The sequence below is a fragment of the Larus michahellis genome, chromosome 3 (assembly GCF_964199755.1).
Source record: "Larus michahellis chromosome 3, bLarMic1.1, whole genome shotgun sequence".
NCBI lineage: Eukaryota > Metazoa > Chordata > Aves > Charadriiformes > Laridae > Larus > Larus michahellis.
The window spans coordinates 79,855,232-79,874,191 of record NC_133898.1 but is presented as its reverse complement, the minus strand read 5'-3'; the positions used below and the strand labels follow the sequence as shown (position 1 = coordinate 79,874,191).

Here is an 18,960-nt window from a genome sequence, read left to right as displayed (position 1 = left end):
CTACTTTGAAACAATTCCAATTTCTCTGGTCTCCTCAGAATAGGTAGGACTCTTTTCTGAAGAGATTCCTTTCTCACCTACAATAGGGTCCTCATGTTCAGAAATACTCAATCCCCAGCCAAGCGCTCACAGAAAGCACACCAGATTTTCAGCATTCAGCAGGCCCCAACCTGACGTGTCTATGTCAGACATGAAGACAGTCCCAGGCTGGACCCCAGAGGACCTCCGTGCCCCAGGTGCAGTGCTGTGCTAACACAGCTGTGGCCGTGCTAGTGCGGGGCCATCCTGGCCAGCAGCCTCCACAGCTGGGCGGCGGGACTGCGTGTGTAGGAAGCCCAAACCACAGCAGGCTGGGAGTCATCAACATGGAGACATCCACATGGGAAGAAGCCAGCTAGACACCCTTTGTATGGTTTAATTCCTTCTAGACTAAAATGCATCTAAAGTACGTCAGCTGTTCCTGTTGCTCTTTACTGACTGCAAAGGGGGGCTTGCAGGGCTCGTTCATGGGTAGGCTTCTCTACTGCATACGAAGTCTGCGGAGATGAAGCCTATTGCCCATGTCAGGTGTGCTGTGCTGTGTAGAAGTGTTCATGTTATGGCTGCTATGCCACAGATTTGGCCAAACTGCTGGACACCCTGTACCTTTGGAGAAGGGCAAAAGCTCTTGACAGTCTGCGCCACCAATCAGTACTTTCAGGTAGAGAAAGCAGATAAACCTTGATGTCTGACAGGCCCAAACGATCCTGTTTCTACATTTAAGTTTAGGCTGATTCTGGCCAGTTCAGAGTGTAATCACGGGATGTTTCCCTTTGTCCTGATAGTGTCTCCTCTGATATTTGCAGGTAGCTCTCCAAAGGAGGTGTATCAAGTTACCCTGCACCGATGCTACCTTCCTCACTGAATACTTGTGCATTCAAAAATCTGCAGAAAAAATCTTTTTGACCCATCTCTGAGATATGCTTATCTTCTTTGGGGGGCACAAAGCATGTATATATGCTGGCACCTCTGGTAAAACTATAATTCTTAGGAAGAGTTTTAGAATGCCACTGGACATTTGCTCTCTGGAAATTAATTTTATTGCTGACAGTAGTTCAGTCCCACTTCAACTTGATGGCTTTGGGCAGCATAGAAGATATTTAGGAAAGAAATCTGTAAGAAATTATTAAAACTTTGTATTGTCATACGAAATACTTGGTGCTCACTGCAAGCTTTAGTTCTAACACATGCTTGTGAGATACAAGATTATCCCATTTTACAAAGAACAAAACTGATCCCTGCCTGTCATGTTCATTCCTGACTCAAGCTGCAATTAAGCACTGTAGATACAGCTGGGAAGAAGAGCTCTGATGCTGTGAGTGACTTTGACAATCTCCAGAGATAGTGACTTGAGTAAAACTCCCCAAATAACTATGCAGCTAAGCTAAGCTCTAGCACAGAAAGGAGCATGACCCCATTCTAAGGACACCTTCTGGTTCCCTCCAAAACGCACACTTTTTGCTGCACTAAAAACACTGCTTTGCCAAACTGGAATGTAAAGAAACAAAGTGTTTGACTCCACAGACATCCTAGCTTAAGACCCACGCTGGGTAGGCACAAATTGTGTGTCTTTTATCATGCCTGGAAAGCATTAACTACAAAGCAATCTTCTTTACCTTGGATAGATATATGAGTCTGCTTCTGGTGTTTCATTCAGCAAGAAAGTAGTGAAGGCACCAACATGACTTCTACATCTGCTTTTCAGCTCAGGACATAGTTGACTTCCAGTACATTTAAACATGGACTTTTAAAATCCAGACTGCCAGTTGTAGACTGATGGACTTTTGGTCATTTCTTGCTCCCTGGGAGCACAGTAACAGACGTTTCAAATTCTTCAGGTCAAAAATGTGTTTTTCATAAGCATAGACACAAAGATTTAGTTCTTCTTCAGTCTACTGTGAAACTTTATGCAAACAGAAAGAGCTGCAATAACACTGCGCCCCACTGTCCTGACCTTCCTGCCTTTGGTGACCCGCAGGAGAAATCCCTCTCCATTTTTGCCAAAACACAAAATCCAGCACAAAATCCTATGGTAAGCACTGTGTGCAACTGCAGCTCGGTGCCGGCACATGCTGCAGGTGACCAGCATGCTCAGGAGTCCTGGGAGTTCTGTAAGAGAGCACAGCCACCATGCACTTTGCTGACTCTGGAAAAGGTGCTTAGCTGCTGGAGGTTACATTTTGGCTCGAGCATTCAGCATGTATAGTATTTAGGAGTATCTTGTGACTACAGGGGGTCTCAAAAGCATGTGTGTGTGTGTATGGGAATGGATGAGGGTTAAGTGAGGGGAAAGGATAAACTATATTTGCTCTGCAGGACCCTGGTGTTGCCTCAGCCATGCTGGTTGCTGCCTTGGTGCCAGAGGACTGGATGGACTTGCATGTTCACTAAAAAACCTATGAACTGCACTGGCTGTGTAGAGCCAGCAGACAGAAATGCCTGGTTGTATTTCCCTCTTTTCTGAATGCATAGGCAGCTGCACTGGGTCCATCAGAGACTGAGTTTACCAGTCTAATAGGGTGTTTATTAATTAATGCTCTGGTTTGAATGGTCTACATGGACATGCCTTTAAGTTGTGGAGACGAAGCCCTATTTCTGGCAGAGGATGAACTGCCAAAAGCTTTTATCCCCATCTGATGTCTTATCCAGCCAATGCTCTGCCCATTCAGGCAGCGTGTGATGCTCTGGTATACTCCCCACCCAGACTTTTCCACTTTTGTGGTTGAGGAACTCACTGGCTCATCAGCTCTTGCTGGAAATGCTTTTGTACCAAATATTAACTACAGATGAGAAGCACAGTCAAGTAAGTCTTGGGATTAATTTGACTGATAAAGGTTAGAACTATACTGGTTTTGTCTGTCCCCAGGAAACAGTACATGTTTTGCAGGTACAGTAGCTCATGTAAGATAGCTGAGAAGCGTGTATCAGCCCATAATCTGCCTTTCCTGTTCGGCATAGCTAACCATGAAAGACTGTCTTGCTACATTTCATAACTAGGAGATAACAAATCACTGAACCCAGCATCACATGCTGCCAAATGCCTCTGTACGATCAGACTCCTGATTAATGTTTCCTAAATGCATAAGACAGTCACTGATAACTGCATTAAAACAGTGCTTTTAATATTATTTGCTGCTTTGAATATTAATTGGCATTGCTACTCTTCCTCACAGCTTTTATCCTCATCTGTTCCCCACATGATCACTAGACTGTTCACAAGATCGCCAACAATGTGTAACCAAGAAATGCAGAGCAATTCTTTGCATTTTTTACCATAATACCTTCTATGGCAGAGAGGGTGGTCTCTGTCTCTCGACAGCTGAAATGGGTGAGATAACAGATAGCTGTATTTAAACACTGATTATTTTACTCCTCCAACATGCCAAAAGGATCCATCTCTACAACTACATTTGATCTAACTATGGTAGGCCATGTGGACAAAGGATCTGATGGATCCTATGTAAAGTGTATGACTTGGGGTAAAATTTGTCTAATTAAATTCTTTCTGCTTTTGTTCTGATTTTTTGAGGCAAGAGAGAGAAAAATATTTCTAGAAGGTGTCCTTGGGCTCTTCATAAACAAGTACTTATTGATAGCTCTGGTATTGTCCTAACAGTCGTTCATGTCCCTGCCCCTTTTTTACAATATAACTATATAGTTGCAAATAATTTTTTATCCATTTCTTCTAACTCTTGCGTCTCTAAAATTTGAATTTGCCAAAGGAGAAAGAATAATCATATGGATAGAGATTTGTGTAGTTACAGTTTCCTCAAAAGCGTAGTGAGTACTTGTAGCAATAAAGGGTTTGCTGCAGACAGCATGTTCCAATAGCTCTGTTTATGTATAGTGAGGCATTGATTAAATCCATGGCTCCTCAGTTTATATTTATAGCAGACGTTCACTCTAGTCTTTATTTATAGGTTACCTTTTAGTCTTGTCTATATTATATATCTCTCTTGTTGGCAATGAGGCTTGAATGTCATTTAAACAGTCTTACAGTAAATGCCAACCAGATGAGATGGCCGCTCATTGGCCCTTCTTGGGGGAGGCCTCGGTACTTCTCTTGGGCTGTTTCTATTAATGGAGCATCTGAACATTACGCTTATGGGCTTTATGGGCTGTGGATCTCCACCTGCCCCCCATTGGCTCCCACAGCCCTTCTGCTGCTGCCTTGTTCTCTACTCATGCTGGTGTCCTCCCTGTCCTCCTTTCCATTTGTCCTCCTACTCCTCTTTTACACTTTGCCTTTCCCTGCACCTGGTTCTAGTCACTCACCCACTTCATGACATACCCTTCACCTCTAATCTACTAACATCTTCACAGCAATGGCTTCATTGTGTTGTTTGAAATTAACGTAAGGAAAAATATTCCTTCTCCCTGGACAGATCACCACCTTGTTTCTATGCCTGAGCTCTTCTGTCCCTAACTACATTCATAACAATATTGGGACTCAGGAAAACACATTCTTTCGCTGATCTCTTGTGTGACCATGAACATTATTTTTTCACTCAGTTTCTCCATCTGTAAAGTGGAATAATGACCATGGTCACACAGAATCACGGAATAGTTGAGGTTGGAAGGGACCTCTGGAGGTCACCTGGTCCAACCCCCCTGCTCAAACATGGCTACCTAGAGCTGGATGCCTGGAACCATGCCCAGATGTACCCAATGATGTAACCTATAGCAGTGGTGTACACAATGTAATCCCAGATTATAGTGTTCCAGATGTACCCAATGTAATCCGCAGCAGTGACACAAGTCAACAACTTCATGTCTTTTAAGAGAACTAGTCAGAACCACTAGGAATAATGAATATCCCCACAGAGGCAGACATTTCTGGTAGTTGTGATTTGCTTGTTTCAGATGCCTGCAATGAATATAAAGCTGTTGCTGGACCCAAAACTTCCAGTTTTTTTAATCCAGTGCTGAAAGAACTTTTTTGGCTTCCAGCTAAACAGCCATACTTTAAAGCCATTTGCATATTTACACAGCACTGCTTGGCACTGTGCCGTCATTCCCGTTTTTTTTCTCCATCCTTTCTAAGGGATAGACCACAATCTGGTATTTGAGGGCAATTTTTATGAGTGACCTGCAAGGATTTACTGCCAAAGCATACCAGATATATGAAAAGAATTAGTCAAAGAGGGTAGGGAGAAAAAAAAAGAATTGCATTTCAGTGTTAAAATTTCACATGAAAAGTTGAAACTAACTTTGTAGAGAGCTTTTAAGATAATTAAGGAAAATCTGTTTTCTTCAATTCATAAGAGGAAGGAAATATAAATATGGAAAAATTATTTGATATAGAAATTGTTTTTGTTAAAATGTCTTTCAGGGCATTTTTTTTTGTTAGATAAAATGATTAAAACATTTTCCTCTTCTTGAAAAAACAAATGAAGAGCCGGAGCTCTTACTGAAGGTACAAATAACATTATTTCTGCTGATAACTTACCCTTTTAACCTCCCCTGTTCATTTCTCTTCATTTGCTACATGCATCTTCCCAGACCAGGTCTTGGCTGTGGAAGAGGTTGCTGTGGGTTCTTCCGCCCACTGAGTTAAACTATAACTAATTTTAAAAATAAAATGCCCTGGTGGTGCCTTTTCCAAGAGCTGTCATACTTCACTTCAGCTTAAGTTATCATTTGAAGAAATAAATGGATTTCAAATTCCCAGGCCTTGAGTAATCGCAAATTCAAGACTACCTTTCTGGTTGAACCTATAAATTCCTGTGAAGTGATGTTTCAGAGGGATCTTTGTCTTTCTCTGGAGAACGAACCTGTTGGCCAGACATGCTCTACCATCAAAGTCATCGTAAAGAGAGACGGACAGAAGTCCTGCTCTACACTGTGAGGTACTCCACAACATGCAAAAAAAAGCAGACATCTGCCCTGCAATTTTATTTCTTCTCCATCAATTTTTGCTAAATTTATCTGAGCTTTGAAGCCTCACAAACCTAGGGAATTAAAAACAAACAAGCTTGCTCACCAGCTTCCCCTTAGGCCTCCAAGCTCTATTTATAATTTCTATAAGCCTTCATTACCTCTGGTCTACAGTATCAAATTCTTCTGAACTAGAAAGGTCACATTCTAACTATTATTACTGGAGAAATTAATTTGGTGTGTGACATCATAGCTAGACAGTTAATTGCCCCATTTAATAGGACACTACAGCTGTTAGAGAACTGTCTGCATGCAAAAAGCCACTCTATAGTATTTACCATTTCAAGGGCAGAAACCTCATGCAAATTGGCCATTTGCAATTTCAAATTTATTTTTAAAATTGTAAACATTTCTGAGAGGAACACATTTTTAGTCTCCAAATCAATATTCATGATAGTTTTATAATAAGTACGCTAGTGTAGTACATTAAATTCCTGTGTTGTTCTCTTAAATTTCTGACATTGTTAACTGTGAAATATTTATTACTTCCAGTGCTCCACTGATGTTGCAAATTAGGAATTAACCAGAAGTTGGTGAAGAGCTTTGGGCACAATGCTGGTAATCTTTTTTTATCCACTTATCTTCACAGGTATCTCAGTTCTAATTGCACTTAATGTGATTAAAAACTGAAGCAATTATGTCAATTACACAATAACAAGCTTTCTGTTTTGTTATTTAGCTTGCAAATGTAAAATCAAACTCCTTGCTGAAATAGTCATTCAGTGAAAACCTTCAATATTGTTGCATGTTCTTATTTTTTAAATGAAATTCTGAGATAGGTAGATTCAATGACAATTAAAGTCTCACTGGGTGCATTTTCCATAGATCTGGGCAAATTAATATAATAATGGGGTTATCTAGGTAAGTAAGTGATACAAAATGCTCATTAAAGCTGCAGTGGTGTGTTTTGGTGAAGCTCAGTAATTGGAATCTTCAAACATAAAATAAATAAATCAGTGACACTGGTTTTGAATCTGTAATATTTTTCAGTAAATGAACTGTTCAATGAGTGATGAAACAAATGAAGCCTTATTTTCTGTTACTAGTGTCCTTTCTGTGCGTGGATCTCAATATTATCACCCCCAGTGATGCTCTCACCTGGGGGCACAGGGCTATAGCTGGTCTGGAGCCATGCACACTGTGTCCAGCCACTCTGCCGCTGCTAAAGAATATATCTGATGACAGAATTTAATCTGGTTTTCCAACTGTTGCTGTGTTAAGCAACAACTTAACACCATAAGATTTCCATCATTTATATATACAAAGGGGTTGAACGGTCCTCAGAATTTTCTGAAAAAGATTGTGATTGCCTTGACTGAGATGGGACAACACCCTAATTTAATAACAGCCTAATTTTAAAACTTCACTTGCTGAATTATCCATGACAATTGGCAATATTTATGTATCACTTGAGGAGCTACCAAAATTTCCTTTCAAAATAGCAGTTTATTTGTGATGATAATAAAGAACAGATTATGATGCTGATGGAAACCGCCTTCCTGAAGTTTTAGACAAAGAGCTCAGAGACTGCTAAAACTAAAACTAGCAAGACTGAAACTTGTTGCTCCAATTCTAGGTAAAATCCTGCTGATGGGGGAGATACAGGACAAAAGTTACCTCTGTTTCTCCCTGTTGCATAGTAGAGTTAGGAGTCGGAGGGAGAGTGCATATGGCTAATGGTACATGGGTAATCCCCAAACCAATAGGCAAAGCAGGGCATGGGCAGCAGACAAAAATGACAAGGAACCCTCCTTTCTCTGTCCACTGTCATCTGCATTCTTGTTCCTTGAGTGGACTTGTGCACGTCTCCATTGTAGCAGTGGCAGAATAACGGTGACTCCCGCAAAAAAAAAAGCAATAGCTGAAAGCCAGATGGCTTTACGCAGAGCAACAACAGGACCTATTACCTTGACTAAGTAATTGTATTTAATTTTTAAAAAATTTCCTGTGTTGAAAATGTTTCCAGACTGTTACCCCTTCCCCAGTCCAAGTGGAAAACAAAATGCCATTCAGCAACAGAGATGGGGTTGGATCCAACATAAACATTTCTCAGCTAGGCATTCTCCATAGAAGTGCATAGTCATTTTTTCCATATACAGTGGGAAAGACAAAGCCTCTGCTTAAAAGGCATTCCTCTCCAAAAAGGGGGAGGGCTAAAATGTTTTAGCTGTCTGCAAGCTGGCTAAGGATTAGAGATTAATACCAGCCTCTGCTCTAATGTACTTATTACTACAGACACTAAGTAAAATACTTACTCTTAGATGCTCGCTGTTAGAAAAAGAAAATCTGCAGTTGGAAAGGTAGCTATTTGATTTCCCTTTTTCAAACAAAATGCCAAATTTTTACAAGGAGGGCAATTTACAGGAAAAGGGATAAATAATTTTGCATTGTTTCCTCGTTAACCACCCTCCACCCAGTCCCCATAAAACTTTCACATGAGATATGGGTTCTGAGTCATACTTTTTCCTCTTGAGTCCCCCAGATAAGTGAGACATAATAAGCTGACAAACTCAATCTCCGTGAGAGATTTCCAGATAGAGACAAAAATTGTCAAGGGTTAAAAAAATAAAAGTGGCCTTTAAAGTAGGTGCAACAGTGCTCGTGGGACAGTTAAAACTGAGAGGATAAATCCGAAGCTCCTTTGATTTTTCTTTTGGAGCAATTTCCTCACACACCAGATTTTTAGTATTTGCTGGTTTGATTTTGCAAATCTTTGACATGTTGAAATTGCAATGGGGACATACAATGATCTACTTGACCTATAGCCAAGGCATCAATTTAAAAGCCTTTTAGCATGAAACACAAGTCACAGTGTGAAAAACTTGAAAGATCAAGAGAAATAGCTTTCATCCATCACTTCATCCCAAGGGTGGCCCAACTGTGGAAAAAATAGGCAGTTATTAGGTATGGCTGATGGGAAGGTGCCATGTTTCTGAGCTGTTCCCCCTTGATAGTGCCAGTGCTTTGCAAATGCGAGGAAAGGAAGGGAAACAGCTCAGCATAGTTAAATTTGTACTACAATCTGTAACATCCAGCATGGAGGTGGGCAGAGGCTCTGCTCTGAAAGGAGAGAGGAAAGCCCAGGTCTCAGGAGAAGGGATAACCTGCCCTGATCTCTCACTGCCTCTCGGTCCGTGGCTTTTTTCATCACAGGCATGGTGTGATGATGAAGAAATTAGTTTCTTGTTGGCTCAAGAGGGCAAAGAGTAGATGCATCGAGAAGAAAGCCCCATCCAGTCTCTTTCCTCATGCCTCACAAAAATCCCTTGCTCAAACCTCTGCTTCCAGCTGACTTGAAAGTAGTTAGCTGGTACTTTAGTGATGATGTAGAGCCTCTGCAGGCAATCCTCCCCATTGATGGGAAGTAGGGAGCCACAGAAAACCACAAACCTGCAAAAAGCTGAGTATGGCACACAAAAGCCCTGTGGACCTTAAACCATGTCTAGGCCTTCAACACTTGCCCACCTCCCCCCCTTGAGTGGATCAGTGCCAGGTACCGGTGCTCTGGAGACCTTGCCAACTCTCAATGGGCCAGGCTGTGGTGGCTTCTCTGGGGCACCTTGGTATGTAGAATTTGAATAGGTGGGGTAGGGAGGCCTCTGCAGTGTTTTGCCCTGACAGCTCTTTTTTTTTTGTTTGGATACTAGAGCAGATTTTCTCTGGACAAATGCTTGCTTCCACAGAGCGCTTTTGAGGAAGGGTCCCTGGAGCCAGGAGATCGGGAAGCACAGCATAAGGGACTCACGAACGGCAGGCTCTCTGTAGTTCTCCTCGGGCTATCATCCAGACTCCAAGGTGGAAAACCACAGTGGGAAACCCTAGGACATGTTGGCCTTGCATTAGCCTTGGCAGAACAGAAGTCTTCTCATCTCTTGCTGCTCAGAAGGTCTTTCATGCAACAGCAGCAGGATGCATTGTAGGGTGGTAACAGGGTACAATACAGCCCAGAAATGATCTGGTTTAGCTGCTGGTTCTGTGTGCTTTTTCTTCCACTTGACACCAATGGTGAAAGGTTGAATGAGTTCATTTTTATTCATTTTTTTGTGAAAACAGAGTCAAACAATGATTCAGATCCTCACAGTTTCAGCTAAAATGGCTATTTTTACAGATCATATTGGAAGGTGTTCATGCAGGTAGAGTCTTTTTATTCAGTAATTATTAAATTATGTTTCAAATTAACCAAGTGTGTGAGTTCTTCCCATGCTCCCTGGCTTCCATATGTCATGACTTAAAAAAAATAACATTTTACTTCTTACAGTCTTGTAAACTTGGAATAGTAATTTCTAAAATATTTTCCACCACCCTCTATTATTCTTTGGGTCATAATAGGTATTGTAATAACTCTTGAATGCTGGTGTTTTATCACTGTTTCTTGCTGGTTTGTCTTAAAAGAAAAAAAGAAGTTCTAATATTGCTGAAGTACTTATTTTAAGAAAATAACCATCTAAAGAATTGCACAATACAGCTAAACAGCAATGACAAAGCCAGCTCATATTTAGTGCATTTTAGTCCCTCTCTGTCTGCATTGCCAAATGCACACTACACACTGCATATCCTGACTGATGGTTAGGAAAACCTCTTTGAGATCATTTAACGACAAAGAATTAGATTTCAAAAACTATGGAGCTCTAACAGCTTTGTATACAGCACTATTCAGCAATTGTTGAATCTTGCATTAGGATGCATAACCCAAACATCCCCAGCTCATGGTGGTGTCTGAAAATGAACTGGGATCGGATCCAAACATTCAAGAGGACCAATTAAAATATAAAAACCAAGTGTGTCTGGTGTTTGAAACCTAAGTCCAGAAGCAAATTGTAAATTATCAGTGTCTGGTTAAATATTACGCAGAAACTAGACCTATTTTACACATCTCTTGAACACTAGGAGCTCTAATTGTTATCAGTTTAAATCAGGACAAGTTCTCCTTCAGAAACCAATTCTTTTACTGCTTCTCATGCTTCCTCGAAAAAACGGACTTCTAATTCCTTCCTTGCTTCCCATGTCATGAATAAGAGTGGGCATGAAATGCTTTTTATTGGTTTTCACAGCCCTGAATAACCTTTGGGGCACTTTGCTGGTACTTGCCCAAAACTTTGTGGGAACTCACTGCAGTGGGGTTTAAATTGCATTGTTATGGCGGGTGCTTTATGCACCTTCTTGAAATGGAGAACATTTCCCACTATCCATCTGCTCTGTCCTGTGCTTCCATTTGCTTCAGCTTCCTATGATTTAAAAAGTTTGGGGTCTGGTGGCTCGACTCCAAGCAGCTGATTTTCATTAAAACTTTGATGAGAAACTTAAGCTGGAATCACAAACATCTGCAGTAAAACTTCCTCCCCACTAATAGACGTTCTCAGAACATAACCTTGTTGTACCAGAAAAAAACAGCAGCTAGAAATCCAAATTGCCCATTATGGGAGTTAACCTAACATAACCTCAAGGGTCTGCAATGAATTCATTTAAAGATCTGCCTTTTTAAAGGTAGATGCAGTTCCCATTAGCTTAAAAGAATATAAAGGTTTCTGTCAAGCTAAAACCCTTTTTGGCTCACACCTCAGGATTAGGTCTTCTGCTTCTTCTTTTAGTGCTAGTTTGTTTTGAACAGATTAATGCCACAAGTAAGGATCAAATTGTGGTTTCTCTAAACAGTCTGCAAGAATTTCTCTTCCAGCCTTTATGGGTGAAGGGGCAAAGGTGATTCGGTGATAGTTTGAGTCTTTGTTAACAAGTGGCTGGGACTTATGATTACTCTCTTTTTATATAATTAATGTGAACCATTTTAGAGAGGTGAGTTTGTCACAGGTCCTGTGCTAATTACTGCTTATGGCTTTACAGAACCAGAAAGAAAGCACCTCAAATACTCTCTATTGCTTCTGAAAATTTAGATCAGCATCTGCTGGTAGAAGTCAGATGATAAAAAATGATTGTCAAACACGTCACTTTAACATGCAAGCTCCAACAGATAACTTCTGCCTCTTAATATCTCTTACAGTAAATGGCTAATTTTGCCTTGACTATGATAATTGTTTCCTTTAAAGGACTTCTTTTGCCTTTCTGCCTTTCCTCTGAGCCAAAAACACTGATGCTGGAAACAGTTTTCCTCTTCCATCTGTCCAACAATATCATGCCTGCCTTCACTCTGGGAATTGGCTTCCTGCCCCATCCCAACTATTTTGGTTTTTTTTCTTTACTCTTAGGGCTTTTGATTATCTCATGCTTGCTCTAATTTTTTCCTCTCCTTTTTCTTCTTCCTGCTTGAGTTTGCTTCCTTTCCCACTATTTGCTTCACTTCTTTCCACAGAGGACATTTGAAATTACCTTTTCTTGCTTGGCAAGCATCTCCATAGTATGTCTGTCTGCCCTTTCTTTCACTAATCCTTCCCATACTTGTCTCCTGTACTGGTCTCTCTTTGCTATTTTTTTGACCTCACGTAGTCATTTACAGCAGAATGAAATGAGTCTTTTTCTGGATGTCACCTTATACTAATTTTGCATTAAAGTGCGTGACTGCACAACGTGAATCACAGGACATCATTTGCCATACTCTCTAGTATTTGAAGTCTTGTACCATTGTTTATTCTCACCTTAGACTCTGTAAGGAACTTTCTTCTTACTGGGGAACAAAGGCTACGCCTATATAATTAAAGCCACCATGTCAGTGGAATTTACAAACACAGATGTTGACAGTGGCAGGCTTCAAACCCAAATGGTAATGTATGACCTGCCTCTTACTTTAGGCATGTGTTTGACAGTGGGATATAACTGTTCTCAGAAGTTACTTCTAGTTTTCAGTTTTAACTCTGTGCCTCACCAAAACTGGAGGTGTCTCACCACCCCCTTTTCTTCTGCTGTGTCCAAGCTAATGAGTGGAACCCCAGAACAAAGATTTCTGATGTTTGCCACTTGTTTGCTTTCATTTGATATGTCTGTCAGTTTAAATCCTCTGCTTCCATCTCGATGAATCTTCCTTGTAAAATATTTTAACCTTATCCTTATTTGGAAAAATCAGTCTCTGACTTAATGCTGCCAACTGCGGTTGGGTTATACTGATGAGCTGGATCCAGCACTTTGTGCTCACTCTCTTTCTCTTTCTCGCTGTCTCCCCATAGGCATCAGGATTAGGCACTGTAACATCTCCCCCATGTCCCCTTATTGTCTTTCTGGGTGAAGGAACTTAATCATCCTAAATAGCACACACAAGCTACTGAGTACTTGAGCATGGTTTTTGTATTGATCTGCCTCTTGATAGACAGTCCAACACAACTGGTTAAAGTCTCCAGTGCTTAATTACCTTTGAAATTAAAATTTGTAACTAACTTATAGTCTGAAGTGGGTCACCTTCAGTTTCCAGTTGTTTCATATAATGACACCTTCTTTTGTTAGACTAGTGAACGTATTTTTTTTTTGCATGTGTATGTGCTTACACAATAAGTTCAAATTTTTTTCTTAAACTCCCTCTGAGCTGAGCAGATTGGATTGTAGAGTCTCTTAGCTATCTTCCAACTCCTAACACTGTAAAACTTCTCAAGATACTTTTCTGAATAATTTTCATCAATTTATAAACATTCTTCTTGAAACAGAGGCAGAGGGCTAGATACCTTATTCCACGATGGTCACTATGAGTGCTCATTATGCAGGTAACATGACATTTCATTGGGTGGAATCTAGTCCATTTAATTTAAACATCTACATTTTGTGCCACAGCCTTTAGCTGATTACTAAAGTTGTCCTGAAGTGAGTACCCAACACAGTCCTTACAGAGGAAGAGGCTCATTTGAGGGCCTCCAGGGAAGACAGCTAGGAATTAGAGGTTTAGAAAACCTGGTGTCTCCAGTACTGTATGGGGAATTTGGGTTTATACTTGAAGACGGTGCCTGATTTGGATTGAAAAAGTTTAGGCACAGTTTATGTGCCTAATTTAGGTGTGTTGGATCTCATATTGTTTAACAACTAGGGCACCAAGATACTAGATGTTGCCGAGGTCTGACTCAAGCCCATGATCTGCTCTGTGAGTGGGTACAGTGTATTAGCATAGCATTGCAAATGTAGTTATTCCTGTTCTTTCTGCCTTCAAGAGGCTTTCATTCAAATCCAAGGCACAGAAAAGCTACACATTAACATTAATTCTTAATTTTTAAACCCCTTATCCCTGTTCCACTGAGTTTAAGGTTGCCAAACATGGGAAAGGAAGAGGAGTGGAAAACTGAGAAATGTTCACTAATATGTATTTACATTAATTGGGGTCTCCTGTTATTCAATAATTCTACCAAACTCTTACCAAGATTTAAGAGCATCCCACCAGTTATAGCTTGGAAACTCCTACCAGCACAGTTTCAAACCTTGCAGATTTCTGAAGATGTTGTGTAGAGCAGAATCATGTGTGGGGCAAAGGCTGACCAGCACCTGCCCCACACATGGAAACATCATGATTTCTGTCTGCCCCGATCTGTGCTCTGGCTTTACAGCGGCATGTTTCACATTGTGGTTGACTGGCACCACAGTCCACCACGGAGCCCCATCTGTGGCTCTGTAACTCTGCCTTGTAAATCTGCCCCCTTTGTATAATTTGGCACTATTCAATGTGACTAACAGCCTCTGTCTGTTTGGGAGAGCTTTAGGCCTGAGTCAATATTTAGACGAAGGAGCTGAGTCAAACCGCGCTGTGTAAGGGAATTTACTCTGTGGTTCACCGTGAGCTGTGGGTTAAGAACTTGGTCATCGAAAGAGGCTAATTCAAACCTCCTGGGATAAACCCTGTTCCCGGGCTGAGGGAGGGGAGGTGGGCTGTGGGAGGGGGAAACTCTCTCAGGACCAAGGGACATGTTCCTTCCTCGGCTGAGAGACTACCAAACCATCGCTCTCTGGCCTCTACATCAACCTCCAGACTTAGAGCCAGTTCGCCAGCTCCTGTTACCAGCTACTTGCGTGGATCAATGGGTAAGCAGGTTCTCACTGTTACAGAGCCATCAGCCCTATCCCAAAAGAGCATCTTACTGAGCTTCCTTGGAAATTGCCATGGAGGTGAGCCTTGAAATGCATTAGTAAGGTGAATCTACAGCTAGCAAAGGGGCTTGAAATCCTGGCACTCTCCTCATGAAACCATAACATCCTGCAGCCTAGGGCCTTGGCATGGCGATAGCAGGCAGCATCATTCATTCATAACGTGGGATCCAGAGTCTAAATGCTGCCATTCCAGGGGCTCAAGTAAACAGCTGGAGCAAACACCGGTTACTGAGTCTATTAGATTGGAGTGTACAAATGAAATTTTAGAGAGGACTGAAATAGGTAAAGGAGACTAAAGTGTCATTCCTCTGCAGTGTCCAATATATCTCACAGCATTTTCCCAAGGTAAAGTCTAGTATACTAAAGTGAAGCAATGTGAACTCTATCTTTGGGAAAACCATGCTACATAATCATATCGAGAAAGGCTACCTATCACTTATGCTGATTATTCTATGAAAAGCAGCTACAAAACTCATCCGTCTCTTAAATCAGGCATTTAATTGAGGGACTTTCCATGTTGTAAGCAACAGGTGGCAATGCATCTTCCCAGGGCTGATCCCAGGCCAGGGGAGAAGACATCCCACGTCATGGAGCCTGTCCAAGCCTGGGATGGCTCCCGAGAGCCCCTGTGCCGAGCAGAGCAGGGTTTAGCCTTCAGTTTTCTCACACAGGTCATGTTTCGTGCTGAGTCCCTGGCAGGGTGGGCAGGCATTTCCCAAGGCTGCCCAGCTGCTTGGAGCCACTGCAGTGGGGGAACCAGCTCTGCCCAGCCCCACGGTAACCCCGACTGGCCGAAGGGCTTGTGCATGGCCGTTAGTTCCGGCAATTGGAGCGTAGGGGGAAAATTAGCCTTGTGGTATCAGAGATTGTGATCTTGATATTGTCACAGTGACACGGCCGTGCTAATCTCACCTCAGTTTTGGATGTTATGCTAGAAGAACTACTCTTTCCCTTCCCATGACCTTATGTAACTCAATTTGCCTCCTACTTTGCGTCTCCCACGCATGAGACGTTACTGTCCCCCTCTCCCAGTGTATGCTGGAGTAATTTATTGTTTTCTTAAGCTGTATTTTTGAGTAGTCCATTCCCGTCACAGCCTTCCTAGAATAGGAATATCAACCAATCGCAAAACACAGGGGTTGCTGGAAAATTTTCCACCATCAAATTGCTTCTCAGATCTCTCTAATTTCATTTGTCACTAGTCCCAACCTCATGCTTTTTGGAAGTCTTAAAATCTCTGCAGGTGTTTTCTCTGCAGGCTGTTTCCTACACGTGTTTAATTTATTATCCCCACTCTCATCGCGAAAAGGAACTTCAGATTGTGGCATTCAGAGGCAAAAGCAAAAACTTATACAATACAGTGTTTGCCACCAAAAGACAGACTCTTTCTGGAAGTTTAAGTGAATTACAATTGCAGGAACTACAACAAGGCAAGCAGAAAAGTGTTGTGACAATTAACCCTTGTAAAATAGCTCTGTTTGGACAGGCCTGTTTAGTTATGTTGGCAGGAAAGTCAGAGACGTGCTAAGCCAGCCTCACTGCAAAGTACAGCAGCTGTCTGCTCACAGCAGGCAGGGCATGTGTACATTTTGAAGTCTGAACTGTATCTCTCCAGTCCCAAAATGCAATGTTGCAGACCCCCCCCCCAAAAAAAAAAAAATCCTCCAGTATCACTTTAAGGATCGAATGATTAAGCTAACGTTAACCAGATGGGAGCTTCAACACAGACAGATGAAAGCAGAAAAGCGCAGACACTAGAGAGAGAAGGGAGTTACTGTACCTCAGCAAAAGGCACCCAACTTCCAGTAGCTACTGCCTGCTGCTGCCCTCTGATAACAGTGGCTTCTTGCGCGCTGACCGCTGAGCTACCTTCAAAGTCAAACTGAAAAACGCCTCCCTCACTCGAGGCTGCGCTGGAGGAGAAGCATCTCAAAAATAATAATATAGGAGAAACAAGGGGCCAGGCGGAGATCAAAGCCATTTCCTCCCCTTACATCCAGCAGTGGTCTTCTAGCGTCTCAGTAATTGTTTACCCTCTTCTGCAATCAGCCCCCCTTGGCTTAGTGGTGCCTCAGTTATTTTAACTTTCTTTCAGCATTCAGTTTCCAGATGTGGCACTTCAAGGCAGTCTAACCAGATCCTGATTTAAAAGAAAAAAAAAAAAAGAAAAAAAAAGAAAAAAAAAAGAAAAAAAGAAAAAAAAAAGGAAAAGAAGGGAAGAAAAGCGCTTTTGCTGCCTCCCTCGTTCAGTCTCTGTGCCTGTGGCTCCTCTTTTTCCCCAGAGGCTCCAGCTCAATAACATACAGATGGGCAGTGCTTAAGCAGAGAGTGTCAAACAGAGATTGTATTCCAGGAAAGCACCGCTGGCTCCCCAGCCACCTTATCTCCCCCTGTCAGGATACAGACTGACGCTCTGCTCGGTGCTCTGGCTTCCTTCACGTGTTCACATCATTCCCTTTTTTACCTTTCGTGTCGAGACCCTCCCACTCAAACTTTGCCATTCAGAAAGTGAGGTCACCCTTTCCGCCCCCCACACCACCCCCCCACAACTCCATCCAACTGCTCCACATGAAACATTGACTCTCGTGACTGGCTTTTTTTTTTTAACATCTCCAGTTTATTCAGTGGAAGGCAGAAAGGTGCCAAATTTATTAAAAAAACCCACTAGACCAACCTTTTCTTTTGGCATGGGGGAGGGGAAGCTGTGGGCGGGAGGAGAAGGAGGAGGAGGAGGAGGGAGCCTGCCTGGCTGTGCCATGGGCTAATAGGGCTAAGTGGCTTCTCTAACATGCTTCATTCAGATCTTTTTCCTCAAGCCCACCTCTCAGCTTCTCGTCGGCTCGTGAAAAAGAATATCGTTCACTGCGATTTTGGAAAATGACTTCATTACTCAGACTCATGAACTTTTATTTACAAAGAGCATCTTGTATTCCTTTTTCAAGAGATGCTTTGTGAGGTCCTGGTAACAAGGCTTGCAGTGTGTGTATGAAAGCGAGCTGAATATATTGCCCACAGCTGACTTAATTTTATGACTATAATCTCAAAAAGACAACGCTGTAACCCTTGCTAGGTTTTGGGACAAAGTCAGGGTATAATTATACTAGTGTTCACCATTCCAGCCAAGTGGTCAGCACCTCATCCCTCAGCTATCCTGTGTGCAGGGGTTTGTAGCACCATTGGCCTGTCAGACTTCATTCTTGATTCTTAACATAAATTAGCTTATCAAGCTTCATTCTGGGAGCGGATTCCTTCTTTCTTCCTCCTTCCCTCCCTCCTCCATTTCCTATCTGATTGAAGATATTATGAACCAAGGAAGCAGTCAGTAGAGGATTAAGGGTAAAATAAAGTGTCTGGTGATCTGTTAACTCCTAGACACCTATAGGCGCAGCTTTGGGCCCATAAATGCTGTACAGATGTCATATAGGGAGCTTTAGTTTTTCTAGGAACTCATTTGCTGTTATGGTTTTGGCTCTGGAGAACAAGACTTCTAATTAGAGTGGAACAAAAATAAGGTGTAGCACTGTTTTTCTACAACTGATTATTTTTTTTTTCTGGATCACATTGCAACAATGAAGAACAAGATTCCTTCCAGAACATTTTGGGAGAATTTCAGTAAATAAAATTTCGGAATAGAAGACTCTTTAAAAGAGCTCCTTTCCAAAAGGTCATTTCCAGAGTGTATAAGGGGTTTTTTGTGTCTTTTCATCTGCCCAGTGACTTGGTTTGGGTACAGTTTAGGACTGGGAGTATGTCACAAGAAGTATCAATATGTAAGAGGAATTGGAGACCTGTGGTAGGTATTTGTCATTATGTTGAGCTATTCGTAGTTTTGACAATTTAATTAATTCAAGGAATTAAAATGAATTGAATTATTAAACCCTGACAATTTAGATTTTTTTTTAAAGTCTTCTTATTGCAGGGATGGTGAAAGGAAGTTGAACAGTGTATTCATGCTACTTAATTTAGGTCAAGATCTTG

General features: G+C 41.7%; 1 protein-coding gene across 1 annotated transcript in view; it reads right to left on the bottom strand.

The window, feature by feature from the left end:
- The window catches only part of LAMA4 (laminin subunit alpha 4), a 105,148-nt gene extending 87,721 nt beyond the window's left edge, over positions 1 to 17,427 (bottom strand). The window contains exon 1 of the mRNA XM_074580923.1: positions 16,763 to 17,427. Coding sequence (XP_074437024.1) covers positions 16,763 to 16,963 — 201 coding nt within the window. The 5' untranslated portion in view covers positions 16,964 to 17,427. The remainder of the gene's footprint in view (positions 1 to 16,762) is intronic.
- Between the last annotated feature and the right edge of the window lie 1,533 nt (positions 17,428 to 18,960).